This window comes from Littorina saxatilis, linkage group LG16 (genome assembly GCF_037325665.1).
Source record: "Littorina saxatilis isolate snail1 linkage group LG16, US_GU_Lsax_2.0, whole genome shotgun sequence".
In the NCBI taxonomy this organism is placed as follows: domain Eukaryota; kingdom Metazoa; phylum Mollusca; class Gastropoda; order Littorinimorpha; family Littorinidae; genus Littorina; species Littorina saxatilis.
In genome coordinates, this window is record NC_090260.1 from 28,751,665 (window position 1) to 28,777,672 (window position 26,008).

General features: G+C 41.3%; 2 protein-coding genes and 3 long non-coding RNA genes across 5 annotated transcripts in view; 4 read left to right on the forward strand and 1 right to left on the reverse strand.

Annotated features, from left to right (window-relative positions):
- LOC138950779 (cytochrome P450 3A6-like) overlaps positions 1 to 26,008 on the reverse strand; it is a gene marked incomplete in the record, with an annotated part of 137,214 nt that overhangs the window by 44,372 nt on the left and 66,834 nt on the right.
- Positions 1 to 26,008, forward strand: part of LOC138950785 (uncharacterized) — a 125,875-nt gene that overhangs the window by 40,264 nt on the left and 59,603 nt on the right. The window lies entirely within an intron of this gene.
- LOC138950760 (uncharacterized) lies at positions 2,677 to 8,202 on the forward strand. The gene is made up of 3 exons (XR_011450781.1): positions 2,677 to 4,088; positions 4,969 to 5,078; positions 6,958 to 8,202. It is a non-coding gene; the product is annotated as an uncharacterized lncRNA (long non-coding RNA).
- LOC138950761 (uncharacterized) lies at positions 10,075 to 14,327 on the forward strand. The gene is made up of 4 exons (XR_011450782.1): positions 10,075 to 10,306; positions 10,660 to 10,844; positions 11,638 to 11,728; positions 12,723 to 14,327. It is a non-coding gene; the product is annotated as an uncharacterized lncRNA (long non-coding RNA).
- On the forward strand, positions 18,681 to 19,934 carry LOC138949819 (dopamine receptor 1-like). Its single transcript, XM_070321597.1, has one exon. It carries the CDS (start codon positions 18,727 to 18,729, stop codon positions 19,924 to 19,926), a length of 1,200 nt encoding a protein of 399 aa, XP_070177698.1. The 5' UTR covers positions 18,681 to 18,726; the 3' UTR covers positions 19,927 to 19,934.

Sequence of the window (26,008 nt, forward strand, 5' to 3'; positions counted from 1 at the left end):
TTCTTCAGTGTCAGTATGGTCATGTTCTTGAACATGCCTTCTATCATCATCCTCGTTAAGTACTTTCTTAAAATGATCATACCATGCCTGATTGTCAATAGTTCCTGCGGGTTTACGTTTCCTCCTGAATTTCTTTATCTCCTTCCAAAATGCATGAGAGTCAGAAATATTCAACAGCAGGCTATTCACTCTATTTTGTTTATGACTGTCTTTTTTCTGTTTGAGCACTTTGGAGTATGACTTTCTCTCCGTTAGGTATAACATCTTTAACCTGTCTTTCTCTTGTCCTGTCTTTTCCTTTTTGTACATCCGAAATGCCTTGCGTGTTTGTCTTTTTAATTTTCGGCATTCAGAATCGAACCACTTGTTGTTTTCGGAGATTAAAGGTGAGTCATTTTTAAACACCCTTTCCATTGGTTTAGCAGCGTCTTTCAAAGCACACGTAAACAACTCCACTGACCCCTCTGCGTCCTCTTTGATCATAGCTGTGGCAGCGGCCAGTTTGTTTACAAAGCTTTCAGACTGGATCAAAGTTTTGACCTCTTGCTCTTTTTCTCTGTCCCATATGAGTCTTTTTGTAGGTGGCTGTGTTGCTTCACTGATGGGAGGACGGACATGGGCACAATCGAAGCTAAACGTAAACCATAGGGGCATATGCGATGACTCAACTCTCTCATCTACGGCTAGACGTTTAGAACGTGACGATAATTCATCAGAGACAACAAAGTAATCAATGACGCTATTTCCATGTACAGAAACATATGTAAAGTGTTCTGATAAATCAGGAGTGCAGTTACCGTTTAAAATATGCATACTAAAAGATGTACAAAGGGAAAGTAGCTCCCAACCAAATTGGTTAGCCACCTTGTCCTCTGATGACCTGGTGCAAACGTAGGGATCACATCGCTTATCGGCGCTATCCATTTCATCGACAGGGCACACGTTAGATTGATACTGGCCTGTTCTTGCGTTTAAGTCTCCACAAAGAATGACCTGCAAATCTCCATGTTTTTCAAACATGTCAAGGAGACAACACTCTAACTCATCGATATGGCATTTAGTCTGTTTCGTGTTATAATATGGCGACGTGGTTGGAGGGACATAGGCTGCCATGAGAGAGAGAGAGAGAGAGAGAGAGAGAGAGAGAGAGAGAGAGAGAGAGAGAGAGAGAGAGAGAGAGAGAGAGAGAGAGAGAGAGAGAGAGAGAGAGATAAAAAGAGAGAGAGAGTCTGGAGTCCGGAGTCTGGATGGTTTATTGATTAGGCCTTGGGCCCATTTCAATTCGGGGTGTACAAAGTTTCAAAATTACATGCTTCATGAATAATAATCATAATAATCATAATAATATTAATCATATTAATCATAATAATTAAGTAGATGTGCAACGCCAAGGCACTGCATACCCCAGCGAAAGACAAACCTCTCCTCTCTCTCTCTCTCTCTCTCTCTCTCTCTCTCTCTCTCTCTCTCTCTCTCTCTCTCTCTCTCTCTCTCTCTCAAACACACACACACACACACACACACACACACACCAACCAAGTTACACACGTACACACATACACACTCACTCACACGCACTCACTCACTCTCTCACACACACTTCATACACACAAAACACACCCCCATACGCACATATAGACAGAAGGACATACACACCTTTACAAACAAACACACATACACTTACGCACGCGCACAAACACACACCCACCCACCCACTCTCTCTCTCTCTCTCTCTCTCTTTCTCTCTTATACAAACAGACACACACCCACACAAACACACACACACACACACACATGTACGCACGCACACACCCACAGACACACACACGTGTACACACACACACATACACACATTGACTCACACAAATCTCATACACACAAAACACACACTCATACGCACATACACGGTTGGCCTGGTGGTAAGGCGTCCGCCCCGTGATCGGGAGGTCGTGGGTAAGAACCAAGGCCGGGTCATACCTAAGACTTTAAAATTGGCAATCTAGTGGCTGCTGCGCCTGGCGTCTGGCATTATGGGGTTAGTGCATGCTAGGACTGGTTGGTCCGGTGTCAGAATAATGTGACTGGGTGAGACATGAAGCCTGTGCTGCGACTTCTGCCTTGTGTGTGGCGCACGTTATATCTCAAAGCAGCACCGCCCTGATAATAGACTGATTAAGTGTACAGTGCCAGTGGTAGTGCTAGTGGTTATCGGTACTTTTTTATGTGTTGACGTCAGCGATGTGTGCGCAGTTCAAAGGTTAGGGGTCAAAGTTTACGGATGCTTCCTTCGATCCGCTAACGAGCTGTGGTTGAATCGACGAAAATAACGAGCCCCAAAAGGTATGTAAAAACTGAGCGAACGCTTGTTTATTTACACGATTATTTATAACTAGTATGTTCCTAAACCACTTAATGGTACAAATGTCAGTTTAATGTGTGATATAATCCTGGTTTGATGCTGTAATTTAAGCGTTGAACAGAGCAAGCTTTTTCACATTTCAAACACACAAAAAATGGCCGCTTTTGATTTGTGTTCAGTTTTTCGATTCACCCTTTTCGATTTAAAATGACACAAGAACACAAACTGACAGTGACACAGACTCTGTGACAGAGAGTGGACTTAATAAGGATGTTACACTTACTGGTTCTATCAGACTTTTAAAGCACAAGGCACCTTGGTTCTAGTTTTATTGAGTCACTTGAGAAAAAGTGACTCTATGTAATCGGTCAGTGTTAGTCTGTCCGGCCGGCCGTCCGGCCGTCCGGCCGGCCGGCCGGCCGGCCGTCCGTAGACACCACCTTAACGTTGGACTTTTCTCGGAAACTATCAAAGCGATCGGGCTCATATTTTGTTTAGTCGTGACCTCCAATGACCTCTACACTTTAACGATGGTTTCGTTGACCTTTGACCTTTTTCAAGGTCACAGGTCAGCGTCAAAGGAAAAATTAGACATTTTATATCTTTTCTCGGAAACTATCAAAGCGATCGGGCTCATATTTTGTTTAGTCGTGACCTCCAATGACCTCTACACTTTAACGATGGTTTCGTTGACCTTTGACCTTTTTCAAGGTCACAGGTCAGCGTCAAAGGAAAAATTAGACATTTTATATCTTTGACAAAGTTCATCGGATGTGATTGAAACTTTGTAGGATTATTCTTTACATCAAAGTATTTACATCTGTAGCCTTTTACGAACGTTATCAGAAAAACAAGGGAGATAACTAGCCTTTTCTGTTCGGCAACACACAACTTAACGTTGGGCTTTTCTCGGAAACTATAAAAGTGACCGGGCTCAAATTTTATGTGAACGTGACTCATTGTGTTGTGAATAGCAATTTCTTCTTGTCCATCTGATGCCTCATATAATATTCAGAACTGCGAAAGTGACTCGATCGAGCGTTTGCTCTTCTTGTTATTTCTAGGATCAAATTACTTCAGTACAAGGAAACTTCTGTGTTCTAAAACATACACAGTATTTATATCAGAATACTGTCAACTGGTGCTTTTTGAGATGCACAGTTGAAACTATTTATCCAACATGCTTCAAGTTCAACCTGTAAGGGTCATTTGTTATGCAGGGGCGAGTGAACAATCCGCTTGGCTAGTAACAACAGGCTCGCAACTCACCTGGCTGGCCAATTAAAATTCTGGTCAAATGCAACCAAAAGGGTTTTAACGCTACTGCAGATCAATTGTGGTAACTGGTATGTATCGGGGCGGCGAAATTTCTGCCAGGTTAGTGACTTTCTTGAAGTTACTCGCCCAGCTGGCGAGTTAAAATGTTGGAGTTTAACTTTCCCTCTGTTACCCAGTATTGATTTGAGTAGCTTCAGCAGAATTTTCAGGCTAATTAATTGAATAAAGTGTACAAGTGATCCATGATTTCACTAAGTTTAATCTACATTTCAACAGCCAGAAAGAAGGGCCTATGAGGGTCAGTTCGCCCTCGATCACTTCACAGCCATCGAATGTGAGGACTTATTTCGCTTCAGCGCGGAAGAGATTCGGAGACTGTGCGCCCTTCTGGGAATGCAGAGGACTATGCAGGCGCCTAATGGAATGAACAATCAAGGAACCAAGGCCAGTGGTGAGGATTTATTTTTTTACCCTGGTTGCTGTGAAGTTGAGTTGTATTTCAGTCAGAATGATAGTTTAATGATCCTCCTCCATGATTTGATTCGCAAAGTCATGAAGTTTGCATTTACTGTGAATATTCAGTGAGTTGTTTTTACTATTTCAGGTTTCGTAAAAGATTAAAGCGGAGCGTTGAGTTGGGGCATAATTTATTTTGGGATTGCTTAAAATCTAAAATTTGAACTATGTATTTTGAACTTGAATCACAAAATGTACCTGACTAACTTTAGCCCCTTTGGTCGACACATTACTCTATTTAGACAATAGAGAAATAATAGTGAATTGGTTGTGCCACTTACTTAGTCTGTGGAGTTGAGTGAAATTATTTTTGAAATATGGTAACAGGATAAATAAAGATGCGTTGATACTGATAATTTATTCATATTAGTTTAAAAAAATAAATGAATATTTTTTTTACAAGTTGACGAAGTGGCCGCCATTGTTACGTGAATCCAAGTTCAAGGGAAGTTACTTTTGATGTGCAAAGGACTTATTTGTTTTAACTTTTTTTTATGATAATTGTTTTTATTGATTTTGTCTTCGTGGTGTCCCCCCCCCCCCCCCCCCCCCTTCAAAAAAAAAAGATTTTTATTTTGTTCTTGTCGGGTAACTGTTTTTGAATTTGTGTGTGCAGTATAGCCAGTAACTGTGTCAAACCTGATAAATAGAAAATCAAACTGATGATAAGCATGTCGGGCTGGATATTTTAAGGCGCGTGAGAAAACTTTTGCAGTGTTATTATTTTGAACTTGAAGACTGTATGAGAATATGCCTCTCCACACACATTCGCATACACACTCACCAGGCTCATTTGAATTTATGATTTTTTTCAGGATTGGAGGTGCTCTGCATCTGTCTGCGGAGGTTGCCTTACCCATGCCGGTTTGCTGACCTTTCGCAGATGTTTCATCGTCCCAAGCCGGAGTTGTGTGTGCTGTTCAAGGTAGGCATCGACTTCATCTATGATCAGTTTTCTGACAAACTAACAAACCTCAATCAGCCATGGCTGACAGTGCCCGAACTGGAACGGTACTGTGCAGCTATACATGCCAAGGGGGCTCCTCTGGAGTTTTGTTGGGGGATGGTTGACGGCACAATACGATCAATGTGTCGCCCAGGCCATTTGCAACAAGAAGTGTACAATGGCCATAAGAGGGTGCACTCTCTAAAGTTTCAGTGTGTCGTGACACCAAATGGCCTTGTGGCAAATGTTTTTGGGCCCTTGGTTGGTCGACGACATGACGCAGCTTTGCTGAATGGTAGTGGCATTCTTGAACACATGCAGCAGCACATGGTCACTCCAGCAGGAGATGAAATGTCCCTGTATGGGGACCGAGCCTACCCCTTGACCCCTTACTTGATGAGGCCGTACCGTGGACAGATCACAGAAGAGCAACAGGCCTTCAACACAGAAATGAGCAGGGTGAGAAACTCTGTTGAATGGGAATTTTCAAAAATTGTTAGGCTGTGGGCATTTTTGGATTTCAAAAAAAATTTGAAGCTGTTCTTGTCCCCTGTAGGGAAACTCTACCTGGTTGGAGTTTTGTTGTCCAACTGTCATACTTGCCTACATGGCAGTGAGACATCACAGTTCTTTGGACTGAATCCACCAACACTGGAGGAGTATCTCTACTAATTGTCTGTGTAGCTCTCAAGTAGAAGAAATGCTCATTGCATTGATCTTGTGTCACATGGTGTTTGGCATCCAAATGGCCAAGCATCTAAACAAATTGACCCTGTAGAAGGCTTTAAATTATTAACATGATTTCACTGCTTAGAGATGGCCAAATCTACTGCCCGGTCGCCTGGTGGGAGTTCAAAATATGGTGGATAACCCGGTTTGCAACTACAAGTATCTGGTCAAATGCAATTGGCGGGGACGTAGCTAAGTTGGTAGCGTGCTGGCTTTGTAGCCAGTTGGTCGCTATCAGCGTGGGTTCGATCCCCACGTTCGGTAAGAGATTTAATTCTCGGATTCAACTTTGTGCAGACTCTCTTTGGTGTCCGAACACCCCCGAAAAAGATCCCAAGTTCACAGCAAAAGTCTCAGGGCTTGGAAAACACGAAGACACGCTTGCATGATCTTTCATCTCTGATTATCATGATCGTATTTCAATACTTTGACAGGACAAACCCAATGCTGGTGTGTCGAAGAAGACAGCCACAGCGGGCTTGTTCGAATCAAAGTATCACACCATATTTTCAACACCTGTCCCAATATAGACCAGTTGGTCTAAGAGGACGTTAAACCCTAATAGTCCGTCAAATGCAAAAGCAACTTTTTCAGTGGTACTTTATTGAGTTAAATTTGGTTAAACCAAATAGATGCTGCACATTCAGACATTTCTGTCGTCTGTAAAATTGACACACAAAAAATGAAGCACCCAACTGGGGCGCGCTTTAAACGTTTCATACTGGCTGCGGCCTGTTTCTTATTTCGCTACTGATTCCAAACAAGCATATGTCTATTATCAAGTGAACCTGCGTAAAAAATAAAGCCAGGTAAGAACCCAGCTGACCTCCATTTATTGATCATTTGTAAAATTGTATGCTCTTGTCACTTGTGTATAAATACATATCTGATGGTCACTCATACTGACACTGAACATAATTTTTTTTGTGGTATATACCGGCTTTTGACATATCTTGCAGGACAGTGACTTTCTTGAAGTAACTGCTAGTGCTACTTTGCTTCATCAGCCTGTACAGCTGTACTTGCTTTCGCAAATTACTTTAGTACATGCTATTCTTCATTATGCATTAGTAGGTGTGCACATGGATCTCTGACATGGGTACTGCTGTGTTGTAATTTGTATTTGTAGTTTGCAGGCAGAGGGTCTTCTTGTCTGCTCATACCTCGGTACCAAGCGGCCACTAAACAACCATCATCACCAGCCAGGCAGTCACATGGGACTCTCCACTCTTCACTGAAAATCTTGTTCTTCAACCATAACTTTTTCAAAGACACTGAACTGTCAAATATTTGGGCTGTGTGGATTTGCCTCAGGACCCGTCCTTACAAAAGATCCGATCTTTTTCTTTTACATTCATGGGCTGAAACTCCCACGTACACTCACACATTTTGCTTGAGTGTATGTTTAACGTGTATAACTATTTTTACCTGCTATTTAGGCAGCCTTGCGTCACTTTCAGTGATCTGTTGGAATGTACATCTTTATTTGCTGCTGGCCACTCACTCATCCTCTATAAGGGGGGGGGGGGGGGGGTTAAAAGTGTTTGGTTTGGTTCGATCCCCACGTTCGGCGAGAGATTTATTTCTCGGAGTAAACTTTGTGCAGACTCTCTTCAGTGTCCGAACACCCCCGTGTGCACACATGCGCACGAAAAAGATCCCACGTTCACATCGAAAGTCTCAGGGCTTGGAAAACACGAAGACACCATGCATCATCTCTCGTCTCTGATTATCATGATCGTATTTCGATACTTTGACGAGACAAACCCAATGCTGGTGTGTCGAAAAAGACAGCCACAGCGGGCTTGTTCGAATCAAAAGTATCACACCATATCTTCAGCGTATTACCAATACCTGTCCCAATATAGACCAGTTGGTCCAAGAGGACGTTAAACCCTAATAGTCAGTCAAGTGTTTGGGTCGAAGGAAAAAAAAGGATTGGTTGGGGCTACCCAAATCAAACTGGGGGGGGGGGGGGGGTCACGCCCACCAAATGTAGCTGAACACACCTGGAGCTAGACCTTACATCTTCATTAATTATTTTATTTCTAGTGCCATTACATTCCTAAATAACCACATATTAATAACTGGATCTGTCCATGAATTGAAATGAGTTTGTGTACTATTTGCTGTATGATTATTTGACTTTGAAAGTGAAACAAATTGAAAATCAAATTATAGTCATATGAAGTTAGAATTGGTTATCTACATATATGTGTGTATAAGGTGTTATAAATAATTTATAATTAATAGTACTTGAAGTTAAAGGGATTATTTTGAGTAACAGAACATACATTTGAGACTTGTTAAAATATTGCCCTTTGCATGGCAAAGCTTGAAGAAATAGTAATTAAATTCAACGTTTGAAATTGTATTACAGAGTGAGAGTTCAGTCCAAAGTGTGTATACATGTCTATGTGATTGTACAATTATAATGCTTGTTTTTATGTTGAAACAACTCACTCTAGATCTGATTTAATTGTTGTCAGTAAATTCTCTCTCTAACTTAGCTTTAGTGCAAGTCAATTTATTGGAATAATTATGATTAATGATAAATGTACAGAAACTAAATTTATTGCAGACATAACACTAAAACTGATGCATGCATCTCAGATTTGGAAATCGGAGAATTTTATGGTAAAAGGGAGGCAATCAATCAAATAAGAAGAATAACAGACTACTCAGACTTGGCTTAAGTGTATAAGGTGAGATGTATTTCTGATCCTGGTCATTGCTAGGTGTTTGCCATGGAGTCTGGCTTATAAAAATTCAGGAAGAGAATAATGTTTGGATAAGTGAAGGAAAAGTAATCAAAGATCACCATATCAAGTCGGGCTTTGCTTGCGGTCGCTCTGGTACTGAGGTCAAGCAGTGCGGCCGGCTAACAGGTAGTTTTTTAGGGTCGCTTGTTGTCTTGTCACCATTGGCATAAAAAAAAAGAATGGGTTTTCCGTGTGACCTTGTGCTTAATTAAAATATATGAAACTGTAGATGTTGCGGAACTTCAGACTTCATACATGCCTAATATTACCGAATGTAGGAGGATAATGCCAACCTTGTTTTCCTTGCGTTTTTTGAATAATTCACCTCTAATCACACAAACTCACACACAAAATTTGAACAAGATTTGAAAACAAAAGTGAACTTAGCAATCGACATTTTTACTGAATCAAAATATAACATACAACAGAGTAACAAAAAAACAAAAAAAATACAGTTGGGAGTACAAATATGTCCAACCATTAATTCTATGTTTCATTTATGCTTGTTTGTTGTGGGAACTCTGCTGCAACTATCTTTAGTTTTGGCCTGGATATGCAGAGACTATGTCAATGAGAGACTTGCCTTCACCACTGCCGGAAGGCTGGGCCTTTTGCAGATTGCCCCGGGCTGCTTCCCGTATTATCTTGGCCTATATACCGTAAAGTACCTTGTAAGCGCCCAGTATCGAGTAAGCGCCCACCCCCCACTTTTAGTCCAAAACCGTGCATAGGGTATAGTACCTTGTAAGCGCCCACCCCCCACTTTACACCATTGAAATCAGGCGAAATAAAAATTCCGCACTTGATCTGCTAGTTTTGTGAATGATTTCCCTTTCTTGCAAACCCTATCACGTGTGTCTGCACGCCTTGGATCTAAACGCCTGCAAGTTAAGTCCATGATTACAAGATGCCGCGAATCAAATCGTACACCGTTGCATTTAAGCTGTCAGCTCTTGACTATTTGGATAATAACGCCAATGGAAACACACACACACACACACTACTCCCCCTCCTCTCGCTCTCTCTCTCTCTCTCTCTCTCTCTCTCTCTCTCTCTCTCTCTCTCTCTCTCTCTCTCTCTCTCTCTCTCTCTCTCTCTCTCTCTCTCTCTCTTTCTGCCGAAAACAGTCTTTGGCCAAGTAAAATGGACTGCTGCCCATATCCAGAAGACGTACCCCTTGTTCAAGGGAAACGGAGACACAGTGCGGCCGACAGCGGCACCTCTGCAGACAAGAAAAGGATGCGACGACATTTGTCTCCCCAAGCTCTTCTAATGACAATACGAACAAGAAAAACAATTGACGATGGAAAAAGAAAGAAGATATGATTACGAAGTGATCAAAGATCACATTTCTCAATGAAAACTGCTCGTGCATAGGGTGTAGTACCAGCGCCCACCCCCTACTTTGGGTCGGAATTGGTGCACAGGGGGGGGGGGGGGGGGGGGGGGGGGGGGGGGTGGGCGCTCACAAGGTACTTTACGGCAAACACTGTACATAAGGAAGACGTGGAACTTGCGAAGAAAATGCGAAAAAGTGTTTGTGGGTTATCGTCCCTAGTCACATGCTGGCGGCGAAAACAAAATGGCGGATCGCGTAGGTACCGATCGTGTGCGAGGTGGTGGTAAATTGTGTTCGGCTTTTTGTTGCAAGAACGCCCGTTACAAACAGAGCTGCTTCGGGAAAACTTTCCACAAGTTCCCTACAGAAGAAAAAAGGTGGGTTGTGCAGTGATTATTTCATCAGGTTTACCTTCTTCAGAATGAGAATGCAATGGCTCGAGTCAACTCACTCAGTAGACTACAGCGTCAGCGAGTACTTACGACTGTGAGTGTGAGTCAGCAGTCAGTACAAAACAACAATTTACACTTGATGACAAACCCGTGGGCATATTTGCCGAAACCTTTATCAAACCTTGCTTACGGGAAAACTACAGTACAAAGGTACATCACTCATCCGTTTTGCGTTCAGGCAGAGCGTTAGATTTAGACTGAAGATCTGATTTAGCTTTTTTTGTCTTTCCTTTTTGCTTAGTTTAACAATAACATTGTTGTTTTTATTGTCAAACTAGGTGCAGAATATGGATGCAATTCACAAGGCGAGAGGACTTTGAAAAGCTGCAGCCAGCTGATGTTCAAGGTCTCAAGCTTTGTACTGATCACTTTGAGGCCAACCAGTAAAACAATCCTGCAGAGAGGATCACTTGTGTGGAATGCTGTCCCGACATTGTTTGCAGTGCCCAATCCACCACCGAAGGTTATTTATTTATTGGTTTTAGGTTTTTGCAAACCAAAGAAGCACACTATTAAATGCAGGTTGAGTAATGACAAGTTTGAGGCTGATGTAAGAATTGAAAACAAGTTAGCATTGTTCCCATCAAATAATGCCTGTTTGCATTTAGCGCAAAAAAATGATAAGGCCAACAAAAAAAAGTTACTTATTTTGGATCGACGTCTTGATTATGATGATATGATGAACTTATTTTGCAAAAAAACAGCCCCAAATGGCAAAAAAGGTATAGGGTCGGCGTCAACAACAAAAAAGTTGTATGTTTCTGGTCACCTGACCCTACCTATGTTTTCCCGACGACCCTAGACTTTTTTTTTTTTTTCATTTTCAAAAATAAAAGGGGTATTCGAAAATCAATTGTTTTCCTGTTTTTCAACGAAATAGTTAAAAAGATGGTTTAAAAAAAAAAAGTTTAGAAAAAAAATCTCCACCTTTAGTCATGTTAGGTCACAAAAAAGTCTGTTTAAGGTAACGTAGCCCCCCCAAAAATAGCGTCGGTAGGTCGGCTTTTTAGTTTTGTATTTTAGCCATCTGAATATTTTAATTTTATTTTTTAATGCCCCCAAAAAGTCTAGGGCCGGTGGGAAAAAAATAGGGTCGGTCCGGATACCGTAAACAGATTATTTTTTGTTTTGCCTTACCAGAAACATACACTTTTTGTGTGTGGCCTAAGACCAATGCCATGAAATTGGGAGAAATGTTTCATTGTGACTGGGTGTTGGTTGTGAGTTTGTCAGTTAAAGAGCTGTGCAATTTGCAGGTTGCTAGTGGGAGGAAGCCACCATCGCAAAGGGTAGCTACAAATGAAGCCAGCACCGACCTGTCGCCTGATGCACAAATTGTTCAACCAGGTAAGAGATTTTTAACCATGAAGAACACCCTGACATCAAAAAATGTTTAAACTCATCCATTACATAGTTGATAATCGCTGTATAGGGTGACGGGCGCTGTGGCGGGGTGGTAAGACGTCGGTCTATTAACTCGGAAGGTCGAGGGTTCGAATCCCGGTCGCGGCCGCCTGGTGGGTTAAGTGTGGAGATGTTTCCGATCTCCCAGGTCAACTTATGTGCAGACCTGTTAGTGACTTATCCCCCTTCATGTGTACACGCAAGCACAAGACCAAATACGCACGAAAAAGGTCCTGTAATCCATGTCAGAGTTCGGTGGGTTTTAGAAACACAAAAATACCCCGCATGCTTCCTCCGAAAGCGGCGTATGGCTGCCTAAATGGCGGGGTAAAAACGGTCATACACATAAAATTCCACTTGTGCAAATAAATGAGTGCACGTGGGAGTTTCAGGCCACGAACGCAGAAGAAGAAGAAGCTGTATAGGGCGGATGCATGGATGGATGAAATTGTACCTGTAGTTCCCACACGTAATGATGGGAAACATATCCTGTTAGAGGCATGGTGTAACAAGAAACAATTAAGTGGCTCTATTCCCATCTCCCCCCCCCCCTTTCCCCGTCGCGATATAAGCTTCGTGGTTGAAAACGACGTTAAACACCAAATAAAGAAAGAAAGAGGCATGGTGTGTGAGGAGTTTACCTGGTACTGTTGTCCTAATCAATCAATCAATCAATCAATATAAAGCTTATATAGCGCGTATTCCGTGGGTACAGTTCTAATGGCCTCACCCATTCAGTACCAAACAAGGTCAATTCCATCATTGTTCCACATCGTATCCATAGTTGCTAATACACTTCATTTCTGGCCTGCCTTCCTACGCTATTGTTTATTTTCATTTTGTGATTGAATTACACATGTTTTAATTTCTTCCAGGTTGTAACTTGTTATGGTTATGTTATTTTATGTGTGTTTTGTGTGTGTGTTTTCTTTTTTAGATGACATTCAGGCGATCCTGGAGGACATAGGATGTAAAGCATCAAAGTCGTCATCCTCCCCATCCCCTCGTGAAGCGGAACTTCGGCAGAAGGTCAACAAACTGAGGAGCAAGGTTTTCCGATTAGAAAAGACAACGATGGAACCCCGTGTAAAACGAGCGAGTAAATTAGCCAAGCCTCCCAAGAAAGACTTTGTAATAGAACAGTTGTCTCATATATTATCAGGCGAGGCGAGCTATTTTGCCATTTATGCCTGTTACATATTTACCGGTTATCTGCTGCTGTATCCAATCCTGGCAGAGACGGAACGCATGTTACCAAGGAGCCGAAGGAGAGTCGATGAGATGAGAGAATGTGATTAACAATTGCCAACTCTCTCCGTACAAAGAGGGTCCAAAATTGTATCAAAATATAGATCGTAGGGAATTCAAAATAAAAAAAAGACAATAGACAAAACATGTACTTCGGCTCATAGAGCCTTCTTTAATTTTTGACTCAAAAGTCCATGCTCCGAGAGTCCTTTTTTTAATTTTGAATTGCCTACCATCTATATTTGTATACATTTTCAAAAAGATTCAACAGTCACCTTCCGTTATTCTTGAACTTGGCTATCCCAGCCTTACCTCAACATTCGATATTCCTGTGATATTTTTGACGTAAAATCAATTGTTACTGTAAAACACTTCGGCAAGAGGATTGGTCCAAGCAAACAAATAATAAACTTGTAAGATTTTTCCTGATATTTCCGATCAATTGCCTATGGTTTTATTTAGCTAAAAGATTCAAACGTCACACCTATGACTCATGGCTATTTTTAAGGGGAGAGTAGCATCCCTGGTGTGTTGTTTTTGATGTACCTTTTGGTCTGTTTACAGTAACATAGGCACACAAAAAGAGGGTCGGTAGGTCGGCTTTTCTTACTTTTTTTTTTATAACCATCTTTTTAAATTATTTTGCAAAAAAACAGGAACAAAATTGATTTTTTTTCTTTTTCTTTTTCTCCAAATGCCAAAAAAAAGGTCTAGGGTTGGCGGGGAAAAATAGGGTTGGTCGGGATACCGTAAACAGACTATTTTGCTTTGTTTTGCCTAAGCAATGACTAACAAACTTTCTTTAGGGTCTGACATTGTATATACTATACAATTTTTGGGGTATTAACTAAATACATGTATACAGTTTTTGATTCCTTTTATACTTTTTCACAAATTAGCCCCCCCCCCCCCCCCTTTTTTTTTGTAGTCTGCCCTGGGGGCGGGAGGTCTCCTAATTTCGGTTTCTAGGGTCATCTTATGCTTCCCCATGAGCTGAGAACTTAATTTAAAATGGGCCACGATTTTTTTATTTGTATTTTGTAATTGTGCCTTTGTCCAGTCACATGATTTCACTTTGTACTTAAAAACTTGGCACTGTCATCATTTATTGCTATTTATTGTTCAGTTGTTCAGTATTTATTGCTATTGGGCATCAGTTGTTCAGTTGCCCTCTTTCGAATGAGCCATGCATGCATTATGGATGTGTTTAGCGAATTGGGATACCTCAAGCAATGTAAAAGAAGAAACAATGTGAAGCAAACATATAGCACCAAATAAAATAACCGAATCAAAATGGAAACTTCTTCAGTGTATGTGTGTGTGTGTGTGTGTGTGTGTGTTTGCTGTTTTAAATACCGAAAATGTGAAAATAAAGCAAGTCACAACATGAGAAAGATCGACTGTACTAGTCATAACAAAGCAGGAAACAGCCTGATCAGCATGCAGCAAAGGGGAATAACTCATATTTAGCCATTCTCATTTCTAAGCATGCCCAATGAGGAAGTTATCCTTCTTCCCATTGTAGTTTCTTTGTTTACGGTATATATAAGAAACATTACGATGTATCAATACAAACAACATTGCACTTACCGGTTCTGTGGTTGTTGGTTTTCTTTGTATCGTCTCTGCTGCGTCGTCTGCTATGGGTAAGACTTTTCTTCTTTTTCCAAATGAAGAGTCAAGACATGGGACGGTACTCTTTAGAATTATGCATCAGTTGTCTTCCCTACCATTACGTTAACGAAAGTGAAACTAAACGCACTCGCCGAGACGTCGTTGTCGGTTTCGTCACCGTAAGCGGAACGCGTAATGATACATAGATTTTCCTTAAGTTAACCACTACTACTACCACTGGCACTGTACACTTAATCTCCCTAATTATGGCCCTTCGTGGTCGGCTGGGCGTTAAGCAAACACACAAACAAATACGCACATAGACAGACGGACACACACACCTTTACAAACAAACACATATACACACTCATACACACACACACATACACACAAAGTCATGCACACACACGTTCACACACACACACACACACACACACACTCTTTCTCCCTCTCTCTCAGTCTTTCTTACACACACACACACACACACACACACACACCGCGCGAGAGAAAAAGACTACAGGGAGGCATGACGTCATGATGCATTAATTGACGTCAAAGAATTTTGACCGTGACGTAATCTTCTTACGCGAGCTTTATCCATAGTCTTGAACAACCACACACACCAAGTCTTGGAAACTACAGAATTTCTACCCGTCCAAAGCGGCCTTGGGTGGCGTTTGCTCAAAAAATGGGGGCGCCTATTGCACCCACCGTATATTTGTTAGTATGGTCCCAATTTTTGGTGAACTTCCATCTTCAACTGTAGCCCGTAGCCGGGCACAAAGAATTCTTCTTTATCATGTATTATTGGTATGAAAATGCGTTCGTGGGATACCTCCAGCTTCGCTGGGATAATCATCATCATCGTAATGACAGTCGACATGACGACAGTGAAAACAGGCATTTACAACAGCAACACGTTTGATAAAGGACAGTAATGCATCAACACAAAATCCAGTCTCTGTCACACTTCACTCATGTCTCTCTGTCATCCTTCCATCCATCCATCCATCCATCCATCCATCCTTCCATCCATATCATGTCCCTCTGTCACCCATCCATCTAATCATCCGTCTGTCTGTCCAACCATTCATCCGAGAGAGAGAGAGAGAGAGAGAGAGAGAGAGAGAGAGAGAGAGAGAGAGAGAGAGAGAGAGAGAGAGAGAGAGAGAGACAGAGACAGAGACAGAGACAGAGACAGAAAGAGAAAGAGAGAGACATTACCTGCTATTCCGACTTGGTCGTGTGACAGACGTTTTCTTCCACACGAGATTACGTTGATTGTCTAACGAAGCCGTCAGGCTGAGTTAGACATCAGCTAATCGAGTGTGGAAGAAAACTCTGTCACACGACCAAGTCGGAATAGCATTTATGTCTCACAGCTTCAACAGAGGAGAGAACAAACTTGTTTTGTGTACTCAAGCTTGACAAACCTAAACACAGGAGCAGCCATTGTGGAGAGATCTACTTTTTGACGGAAGTGACCGAACAACTGTGAATGACGTCTCGGTGTATGTGAATGACGTCACAGTCATCGTCACAGTCTGTATCTTTTGAAGCATCGCATTCTTCATGACGTCTTTCTGTGTCTGCATCCGCGAAATGTTTGTTCATTCCGGTATCTTTGTCATCTATGTTCAGAACTCTGTCCTTATAGTTTCAGACTAACAGGCCTCCTGAGCTAGCCACTTTGCAAGGGCAGCTAAATTCGCGTATGGAAACAGTACTGTCGTCTGGGATGCCGTTTTCAGTATTCTGAGCGTTGAAGAATGTGTAAAGAGAAGAAACGATAACAGCAGGAGAAATAAAAGTCGTGTGTACATTTTTTTGGCTTTTGGAGGGACGATTTTGAGTTTGAATCCGTTCTTGCCATGCTCCTAAAGCGTGTAACATACAATCTTGCACACGTTTGCTTTAGAAGTGGCAAAGAAGGAAAGCGTGTGACATATCTTGCTATTTCGAAAATAAGTACACGTCACAGTCTGACATAACATTGACAAATATGAGAGAGAGTGAGAAGGAGAGAGAGAGAGAGAGAGAGAGAGAGAGAGAGAGAGAGAGAGAGAGAGAGAGAGAGAGAGAGAGAGAATTGAATTGAATTGAATTGAACTTTGAGAGAGAGAGAGAGAGAGAGAGAGAGAGAGAGAGAGCGTGTAACTGTATGTGTGTATGAGTGTGTGTGTGTGTGTGTGTGTGTATGTGTGTGTGTGTGTGTGTGTGTGTGTGTGTGTTTGTGTGTGTGCTCCGGGTGCACATAATTTATTTGAAATTAGCTTTCCATTAAGCACAGACTTATCACTGAAACGTTCAGACACAAGCCGGATAACTGCGTGCACACAACTAATAACCATACATCAGAGTGGTTGTGAGAGTTACATATGTAAGTGTTCAAAAAGCCCAGTAAAGTTATTCTATGTCTTAATTAGCATAGGTTCATGCCATGCATTGTATGTTATTATCAGTCTTGGAAGAATTTAGAAAAACAACTTGGCTTTGTGCTTGCATGCTTGCCTCTGTGCACTCAGTCTCTGTATCAAAACGCTGCTGTGCTTTTCCCATTTCAGATCTATCTTCTTATCTACTGTTGTATCCATGCCACCCACTTCAACAGTGATGGTTAAGCCAGAAGATATCGCGGGAAAAACGCATTCAAACATCCTAAGGCTGCTTTGAGAACATGTACATAGCAAATATCACTAGAAGAACACATACAAACACTGTGAGAAGATGCACAGATCTTAAGACTGTTTTGAGAACATGTACGTTAGCAAATATCACTAGAAGAACACATACAAACCATGTGAGGACATGTAAATAAAGAAACGGATATTGCTGGGAGGATGCTTACACACCGACTGCTGTAGGTGGGCAGACGTCACTGGAAGAACAAATACAAGCATGCACATAATGCTGTGAGAACATGCCATACATCTCAGCAGCGCTACCTGGTTAAAGTGAGAAGACGCACACTGCTGTGAGGAAATGTTCATGCGAGGCCGAATCAGCGGTGCTGGCTGGTTACTTGAGAGGATATCGTTGTAAGGACGCATACGAACATCTTAACGACTGCTTTGAGATCATCTAAGTGAGCAGATATCACTGGAAGGATAAATACACGCACTTAAGACTGCTGTCAGAACATGTAAGGTAATGGATATCTCTGGAAGGGTGCATACAGACATCTTAAGATTGCTGTCACAACATGTAAGTTAATGGATATCTCTGGAAGGGTGCATACAGACATCTTAAGATTGCTGTCACAACATGTAAGTTAATGGATATCACTAGAAGGGTGCATACAGATATCTATAGACTGCTGTCACAAAATGTAAGTGAACGGATATCACTGGAAGGGTGCATACAGATATCTTAAGACTGCTGTCACAAAATGTAAGTGAACGGATATCACTGGAAGGGTGCATACAGACATCTTAAGATTGCTGTCACAACATGTAAGTTAATGGATATCTCTGGAAGGGTGCATACATACATCTTAAGATTGCTGTCACAACATGTAAGTTAATGGATATCTCTGGAAGGGTGCATACATACATCTTAAGACTGCTGTCACAACATGTAAGTTAATGGATATCTCTGGAAGGGTGCATACAGACATCTTAAGACTGCTGTCACAACATGTAAGTTAATGGATATCTCTGGAAGGGTGCATACAGACATCTTAAGACTGCTGTCACAAAATGTAAGTGAACGGATATCACTGGAAGGGTGCATACAGATATCTATAGACTGCTGTCACAACATGTAAGTGAACGGATATCTCTGGACGGGTGCATACATGCAAACATCTTAAGACTGCTGTCACAACATGTCATACATCTAAGCAGTTCTGGCTGGTTAAGTGAGGAGAAGACGTACATTGCTGTGTGGAAACGTGCAAGGCCGATCATATCTGCAAAATGTATCAACGGTTTGGAAATAAAATAGAGAATAAACAAAACAATAAAACATAAAAATAACAGAAAAATTACACACACACAAAAGGAAAAAAAGAAAAAACAGAAAGACGGGACACAAAATCGTCATCTGCACCCGGTGTTCCCAGGCGGTCACCCTTCAATATGTCCTCTGTATCCTCCACGGAAAAGGAGACCAACGTTTCTAGCTCAACACCCGCAGAGAAGGACGATGGCGAGAGGGAAAACCTGCACTTCGTCGTGTGTAAGCCAGCGCTGATCGGCACCACGCTGTCCGTCCTTGTCGTCGCTGCCGTCGTGGGCAACCTCCTCATCTGCATCGCCGTGTGCAGAGACAAGCGCCTGTGGAAGAAATCCTACTTCTTCATGGTGTCCTTGGCCGTGGCTGACCTGCTGGTCGGGTTGGTCGTCATGCCTTTCGCAATCTACAACGACATGCACGGTCACTGGATCTTCGGCGTCTCCTTCTGCAAGATGTATATCTTTTCGGACATCATGTGCAGTACCGCGTCCATCCTCAACCTGTGTGTCCTCGCCATTGACCGCTACATACACATCCGCAAACCCTTTCAATACGATGAGTGGGTGACCTCCGCCAGAACAGCAGGCGTCATCGCGACGGTGTGGGTCGTGTCCATGCTCGTAGCTAGCGTGCCCCTCGTCCACTGGGCAAACTTGCACTCGATGAAGGAGAAGGGGTTGTGCCTCTTTAAAATCAATCCTACATATGCTGTCGTTGCCTCTGCGATTAGCTTTTACCTTCCCAGCATCTTCCTGGTGACCCTATACAGTAAGCTGTTTGCCTATGCCCGCTACCACGCCAAGAGCATTCGCGGCTCAATCACACAGCAGACAATGAGTGTGGTCAGGAAGGCGTACATCCGGCAAGATCTCAAGGCTGTGTTCACACTGGGGGTCATCTTGGGGACCTTCCTGGGGTGCTGGCTTCCCTTCTTCATCGTCCTCCTCATTGTCGCGTACTGTCCTACGTGCATATCTCCCACGACTTTCCAGGTCGTCACCTGGTGTGGCTGGTTCAACTCGTGTCTCAATCCTATCATCTACTCCGTGTTTAACACCGAGTTTCGTGCTTTCTTTCACCGAATGCTCTGCTCGTGGAAATCCGTTCATCCTGACGTGTCCGGTACGGCCAATGCAGGCTCCCGGACTGGGTTCAGACCTGCTGAAAATAATGTGTATCGAACATTTTCACGTTTTACCTTCAGCACTATTCTTGGGTCAACGGTATCATATGATAGTCGAACAAATAAAAAAATAGCTTTCTGCAGTGATAATAACTCCAAGGCCGGATCAGTTAGTTCGCTAAGAGATCTAGACAAATGAGCGAAGCGACCGAGATCCCTGAGGGGGTCCGGGGGCATGCCCCCCCCCCCCCCCCGGATTTTTGTTTGGGTCCAAAGAAGCCAAACGGGGCTATCTGAGCTTAGATATTGTTCAGTCTGCCTTCCCTCTTTTTGGTGGAAGCAATTTTAACTTTGTTATGTTTAATGACCATTTTCTGGTATGAACAATGGCTTTAAACAACAACAACCAAGTCGCCTAATTAAAAAATACAATATTTAGTCAAGCTGTCGTACTCACAGAATGAAACTGAATGCACTGTATTTTTTTCTCACCATGACCGTATACTCGTAGCATCGTCAGTCCACCGCTCGTGGCAAAGGCAGTGAAATTGACTAGCCAGAATAGCGCGGTAATGGTTGCGCTGAGCAGGATAGCATGCTTTTCTGTATCTCTGTTCTTTTTAACTTTCGGAGGTTGTTTTTAATCCCTGCGAAGCTGGAGGTATCCCACACGCTACATACCACCCCGCATATCCGGTTGAAGCCAATACCAACCCTGTCGCTCGGCAGCCGTTTGTTGGACCGCGTCGCCGGAATGCGCACGGCGAGTGTCTCTACTAAATGTTATATGAAGTCTTATATCGCGCGCGTATCTCCAGACTCGGACTCAAGGCGCAGGGATCTATTTATGCCGTGTGAGATGGAATTGTTTACACAATACATCACGCATTCACATCGACCAGCAGATCGCAGCCATTTCGGCGCATATCCTACTTTTCACGGCCTATTATTCCAAGTCACACGGGTATTTTGGTGGACATTTTTTTTTATCTATGCCTCTACAATTTTGCCAGGAAAGACCCTTTTGTCAATCGTGGGATCTTTAACGTGCACACCCCAATGTAGTGTACACCCCAATGTAGTGTAAATCTTCTTTTGTGTCAATCCTAGACCCGATAACCTCTGTATTATTTGATGTGTATATATGCGATTGTTTTCCCAAAGTCGTGAACGAAGTATTTGCTTCGTATAACACGATTTGTGGTGACGAACAATGTTTTCATTTCACTTCAAGTGTGCAGCCAGCAGAACTGTGACTTCTCAACGTGATTAAGGGATCTGCCTAGTTATGGTCAGAATAATTAGAAGTTGTTAATACTTTTGTGGGCGAAAGAACATTCTGTCAACATTACATATCTGCAGAGAACTTTTCTAGTCCCATGCACTTTTATTATTTTGTGATTTTTTGAAATAACCTTGTGTCTTCTGATTTTGTGAAAATGGGTTCATAACGATAACGGCTAATATTAGACAGTACGCATGTAGTAGCCACTTGCTAGATAATTGTGGGGGGGAAGTGAATGCTATACCTATTAGAACATAGCAAGACATTACATTTCAAAGCACTTTGGTATGTTTTATACCGTCTTTTTTAGATAATTTTACTTAGCGCAATTACATTTTTCTTCATATAGAGAAGAAAAAAAAGAATTCCGATTTCCCTACAAATTATGTTGTAGCTCACTCATTTCTCGAGCTATAGTAAAAATTTGAATATCAAGTCCCATGCCAAAAAATGAAACTGCAGGCAGTTTCCCAACCCTACCCCCTAAATTTCGCGGTCGCCATTTTACATTCTCCACTTTCATAGACATCAACACATTTCAGAGCTGAAAGCAAGCAGAGCTTTCATATTGCACATATACTGATAGCCAATGGTATCAACAATATGTTTACCAACATTCCATGACCTTGACCTTGACACAAGGTCACTGGCGAGTTCCAAAACGTGATAACCAATTCCGTATTTAGCAAAAGCACAAACAGAAAAAGATTTAAAATCTGTACTAAAAGGGTTGCAAAATCTGTTTAAGATACAGAAAATTGAAGTTATGCGTTGTTTGAATGGAATGCAGCAAGATTGTCACAGTAAACATACATTTGCGATGTTTTATAGAGTCTTTTTATATGCATTTTTCGTTGCGCTTTTGCAGTTTTTCATTTTAAGAAGTAAAAACAATGCCTCGGAGATATTGAAAATGCCTTATAATGTAATATGTTGCAGCCCACTCATTTCAAGAGCTGGGTGAAAATATGAGCATCAAGTCCCATGGCAAAAAATGAAACTGTAGGCAGTTTCCCAATCCTACCCCCTAACTTTCGCGGTCGCCATTTTACATTCCCCACTTTCATAGACATCGATACATTTCAGAGCTGAAAGCAAGCAGAGCTTTTATAATTATTGCACATACTGATAGCCAACGGTATCAACAATATGTTTACCAAATGCCATGACCTTGACCTTCACACAAGGTCACTGGCGAGTTCCAAAACGTGATAACCAATTCAGTATTTTGCAAAAGCACAAACAGAAAAAGATTTAAAATCTGTTCTAAAAGGGTTGTAAAATCTGTTTAAGATCCAGAAAATTGAAGATATGCGTTGTTTGAATGGAATGCAGCAAGATTTTCACAGTACAAAGACGTTTGCGATGTTTTATAGAGTCTTTTTATATGCATTTTTCGTTGCGCTATTGCAGTTTTTCATTTTAAGAAGTAACAAGTCGCGTAAGGCGAAAATACAACATTTAGTCAAGTAGCTGTCGAACTCACAGAATGAAACTGAACGCAATGCAATTTTTCAGCAAGACCGTATACTCGTAGCATCGTCAGTCCACCGCTCATGCTCATGGCAAAGGCAGTGAAATTGACAAGAAGAGCGGTTTAGTAGTTGCGCTGAGAAGGATAGCACGCTTTTCTATACCTCTCTTCGTTTTAACTTTATGAGCGTGTTTTTAACCCAAACATATCATATCTATATGTTTTTGGAATGAGGAACCGACAAGGAATAAGATGAAAGTGTTTTTAAATTGATTTCGAAAATTTAATTTTGATAATAATTTTTATATTTTTAATTTTCAGAGCTTGTTTTTAATCCAAATATAACATATTTATATGTTTTTGGAATCAGAAAATGATGGAGAATATGATAAACGTAAATTTGGATCGTTTTATAATTTTTTTTTTTTTTACAATTTTCAGATTTTTAATGACCAAAGTCATTACAGTCGAAACCGTTTATAACGAATCTCAGGGGAAAACGTTTTGTATTCGTTATAATCGATTTTCGTTATAACCGATCAGATCGGTTATAACGAAGACAAGAGGAAAAAATGTGTTATAACCGGTTTCTTCACATTTTCAACGTAAAAATGGTAAAATGTTGGCAAATAAGTATTGTTTTCTGTTGCATAAGTAATCTTTTTGTCATATCATTAAAACATTCAATGAGGTACATACATAATCGTACATGAGAGAGAGAGAGAGAGAGAGAGAGAGAGAGAGAGAGAGAGAGAGAGAGAGAGAGAGAGAGAGACTCGGAGAGAGAGAGAGAGAGAGAGACTCGGAGAGAGAGAGAGAGAGAGAGAGAGAGAGAGAGAGAGAGAAAGAGAGAGAGATACACAGAGAGAGTGTGAGAGAGAGAGACAGAGAGAGATGGTGAAAGAGAGAGAGGGAGAGAGAGAGAGAGGGGGGGTATGGGGCATGCAACAGGCCTAGGGAAAGCTGGAGATTCAAGTGGAGAATTATCAACTGTTATGTGGTCTATATAACGGTCAAATAAATGAATAATTAAGCAGAGAGATCGTTTTCAGCAGAAATACCAAAGTTTGCCTGAAACAAACACACACACACACACACACACACACACACACACACACACACACACACACACACACACACACACACATCGAATTCTGTTCTTCAACAAATCTGTTTATTAGGCCATAACCTTGTACCCAAGAATGTAACAATGAAATAAAAAAAACAACAAAAACAACAACAAAAGACCTGGTGTCCAAAAATTGATGTACAAAATAATGGCTTTGTTTTGCAGGCGGAAAAGAAAATAGACAAACAAACAACACTTAGATGTTTACTTAAACTATCAAGCAATTTACAAATAGAAACTGGTGAAAACAATTCAAATAAATTCATTTGTAATGAATTTAATTATCCTTGTCTTTTGGAACTACATATTTATGGAAAAATGGATTCTTTTTTCAAACTAAAACTGAAGCACAAAAATAACCTGTATAACTTGACAGTGTTTACAAATGCTTAACTATCGCGACACTAGCAATCCAGTTGGATTAAAATCATAGTGTCGTTAAATGATAATCTTCCCATAAATGAACGCAAAATGAAATGGTCAACACAGATCAGCAACGGTACATTTGAATAAGGAAAATTAGCTGCAGCGTGACTCTATAACAGAACAAACAAATTCAAGTTGCAAAAGTTATACCTTTGTTTCTGCTTTGCATTTTCGTTATAGCCGGTTTGTTTTTAGTGATAACTAAGAACACCGCTGGCAGGGAAAAAATAAAATGTTTGTTATAACCAATATTCGTTATACCCAGTTTCGTTATGTACAGTGATAACTAAGAACACCGCTGGCAGGGAAAAAATAAAATGTTCGTTATAATCAATATTTAGTCGCCATCTTGTTGTATGAATTACTTCCCAAAGTTGACGTCATAAGTCATAAGTTACGAAAAAGTTGGATTTGCGTCATAGTTTCGTTCTAACCGGTTCTTTTTCTGGTCTGGGAACAAGAAATGTTGACGTTGTAAGCAGTTTCTCGTTATAACCGGTTTCGTTATAACCAGTTTGTTTTTAGTGATAACTAAGAACAGCGCTGGCAGGGAAAAAATAAAATGTTCGTTATGACCAATATTCGTTATAACCGGTTACGTTATAAACGATTCCGACTGTAATTAATTTTTAAGCCACTAAGCTGAAATGCAATACCGAAGTCCGGGCTTTGTCGAAGACTACTTGACCAAAATTTCAATCAATTTGGTTGAAAAATGAGAGCGTGACAGTGCCGCCTCAACTTTCACGAAAAGCCGGATATGACGTCATCAAAGACATTTATCGAAAAAAAGAAAAAAACGTTCGGGGATATCAATCCCAGGAACTCTCATGTCAAATTTCATAAAGATCGGTCCATTAGTTTGGTCTGAATCGCTCTACACGCACACACACACACACACACATACACCAAACCCTCGTCTCGATTCCCCCCCCCCCCCCCCCCCTACGTTAAAACATTTAGTCAAAACTTGACTAAATGTAAAAACAATGCCTTGGAGATATTGAAAATGCCTTATAATGTAATATGTTGCAGCCCACTCATTTCAAGAGCTGTGGTGAAAATATGAACATCCAGTCCCATGGCAAAAAATGAAACTGTAGGCAGTTTCCCAATCCTACCCCCTAACTTTCGCGGTCGCCATTTTACATTCCCCACTTTCATAGACATCAATACATTTCAGAGCTGAAAGCAAGCAGAGCTTTCATATTGCACATACTGATAGCCAACGGTATCAACAATATGTTTACCAACATTCCATGACCTTGACAATCACACAAGGTCACTGGCGAGTTCCAAAACGTGATAACCAATTCAGTATTTTGCAAAAGCACAAACAGAAAAAGATTTAAAATCTGTACTAAAAGGGTTTTAAAATCTGTTTAAGATCCAGAAAATTGAAGATATGCGTTGTTTGAATGGAATGCAGCAAAATTGTCACAGTACAAAGACGTTTGCGATGTTTTATAGAGTCTTTTTATATGCATTTTTCGTTGCGCTATTGCAGTTTTTCATCTAAAGAAGAAAAACAATGCCTCGGAGATATTGAACATGTCTTATAATGTGATATGTTGTAGCCCAGTCAATTCAAGAGCTGTGGTGAAAATATGAACATCAAGTCCCATGCCAAATTATGAAACTGTAGGCAATTTCCCAACCCTACCCCCTAAATTTCACGGTCGCCATTTTACATTCCACACGTTCATAGATAGCAATACATTTCAGAGATAAAAGCAAGCAGAGCTTTCATATTTCGCATACTTATACCCTACGATGTCAACAAAATGTTTACCAGCATTCCAGTACTGTTGACACGTTCTTTATATAGAAGCCTACTGTGGTTCTTGTGCTTAGCCTGTGTATTGGACTGTCACTGTATGCCTGCATTATTAGTTGTCAGTAATTATTATGGGGGCGAGGACGCCCCCATTCTATACGGATAGTTTCGAGGTTGACCATGGGCAGCG

Excerpts from the sequence above, each read along its gene's own strand:
- LOC138949819 (XM_070321597.1), top strand. The coding sequence starts at position 18,727 with ATGTCCTCTGTATCCTCCACGGAAAAGGAGACCAACGTTTCTAGCTCA.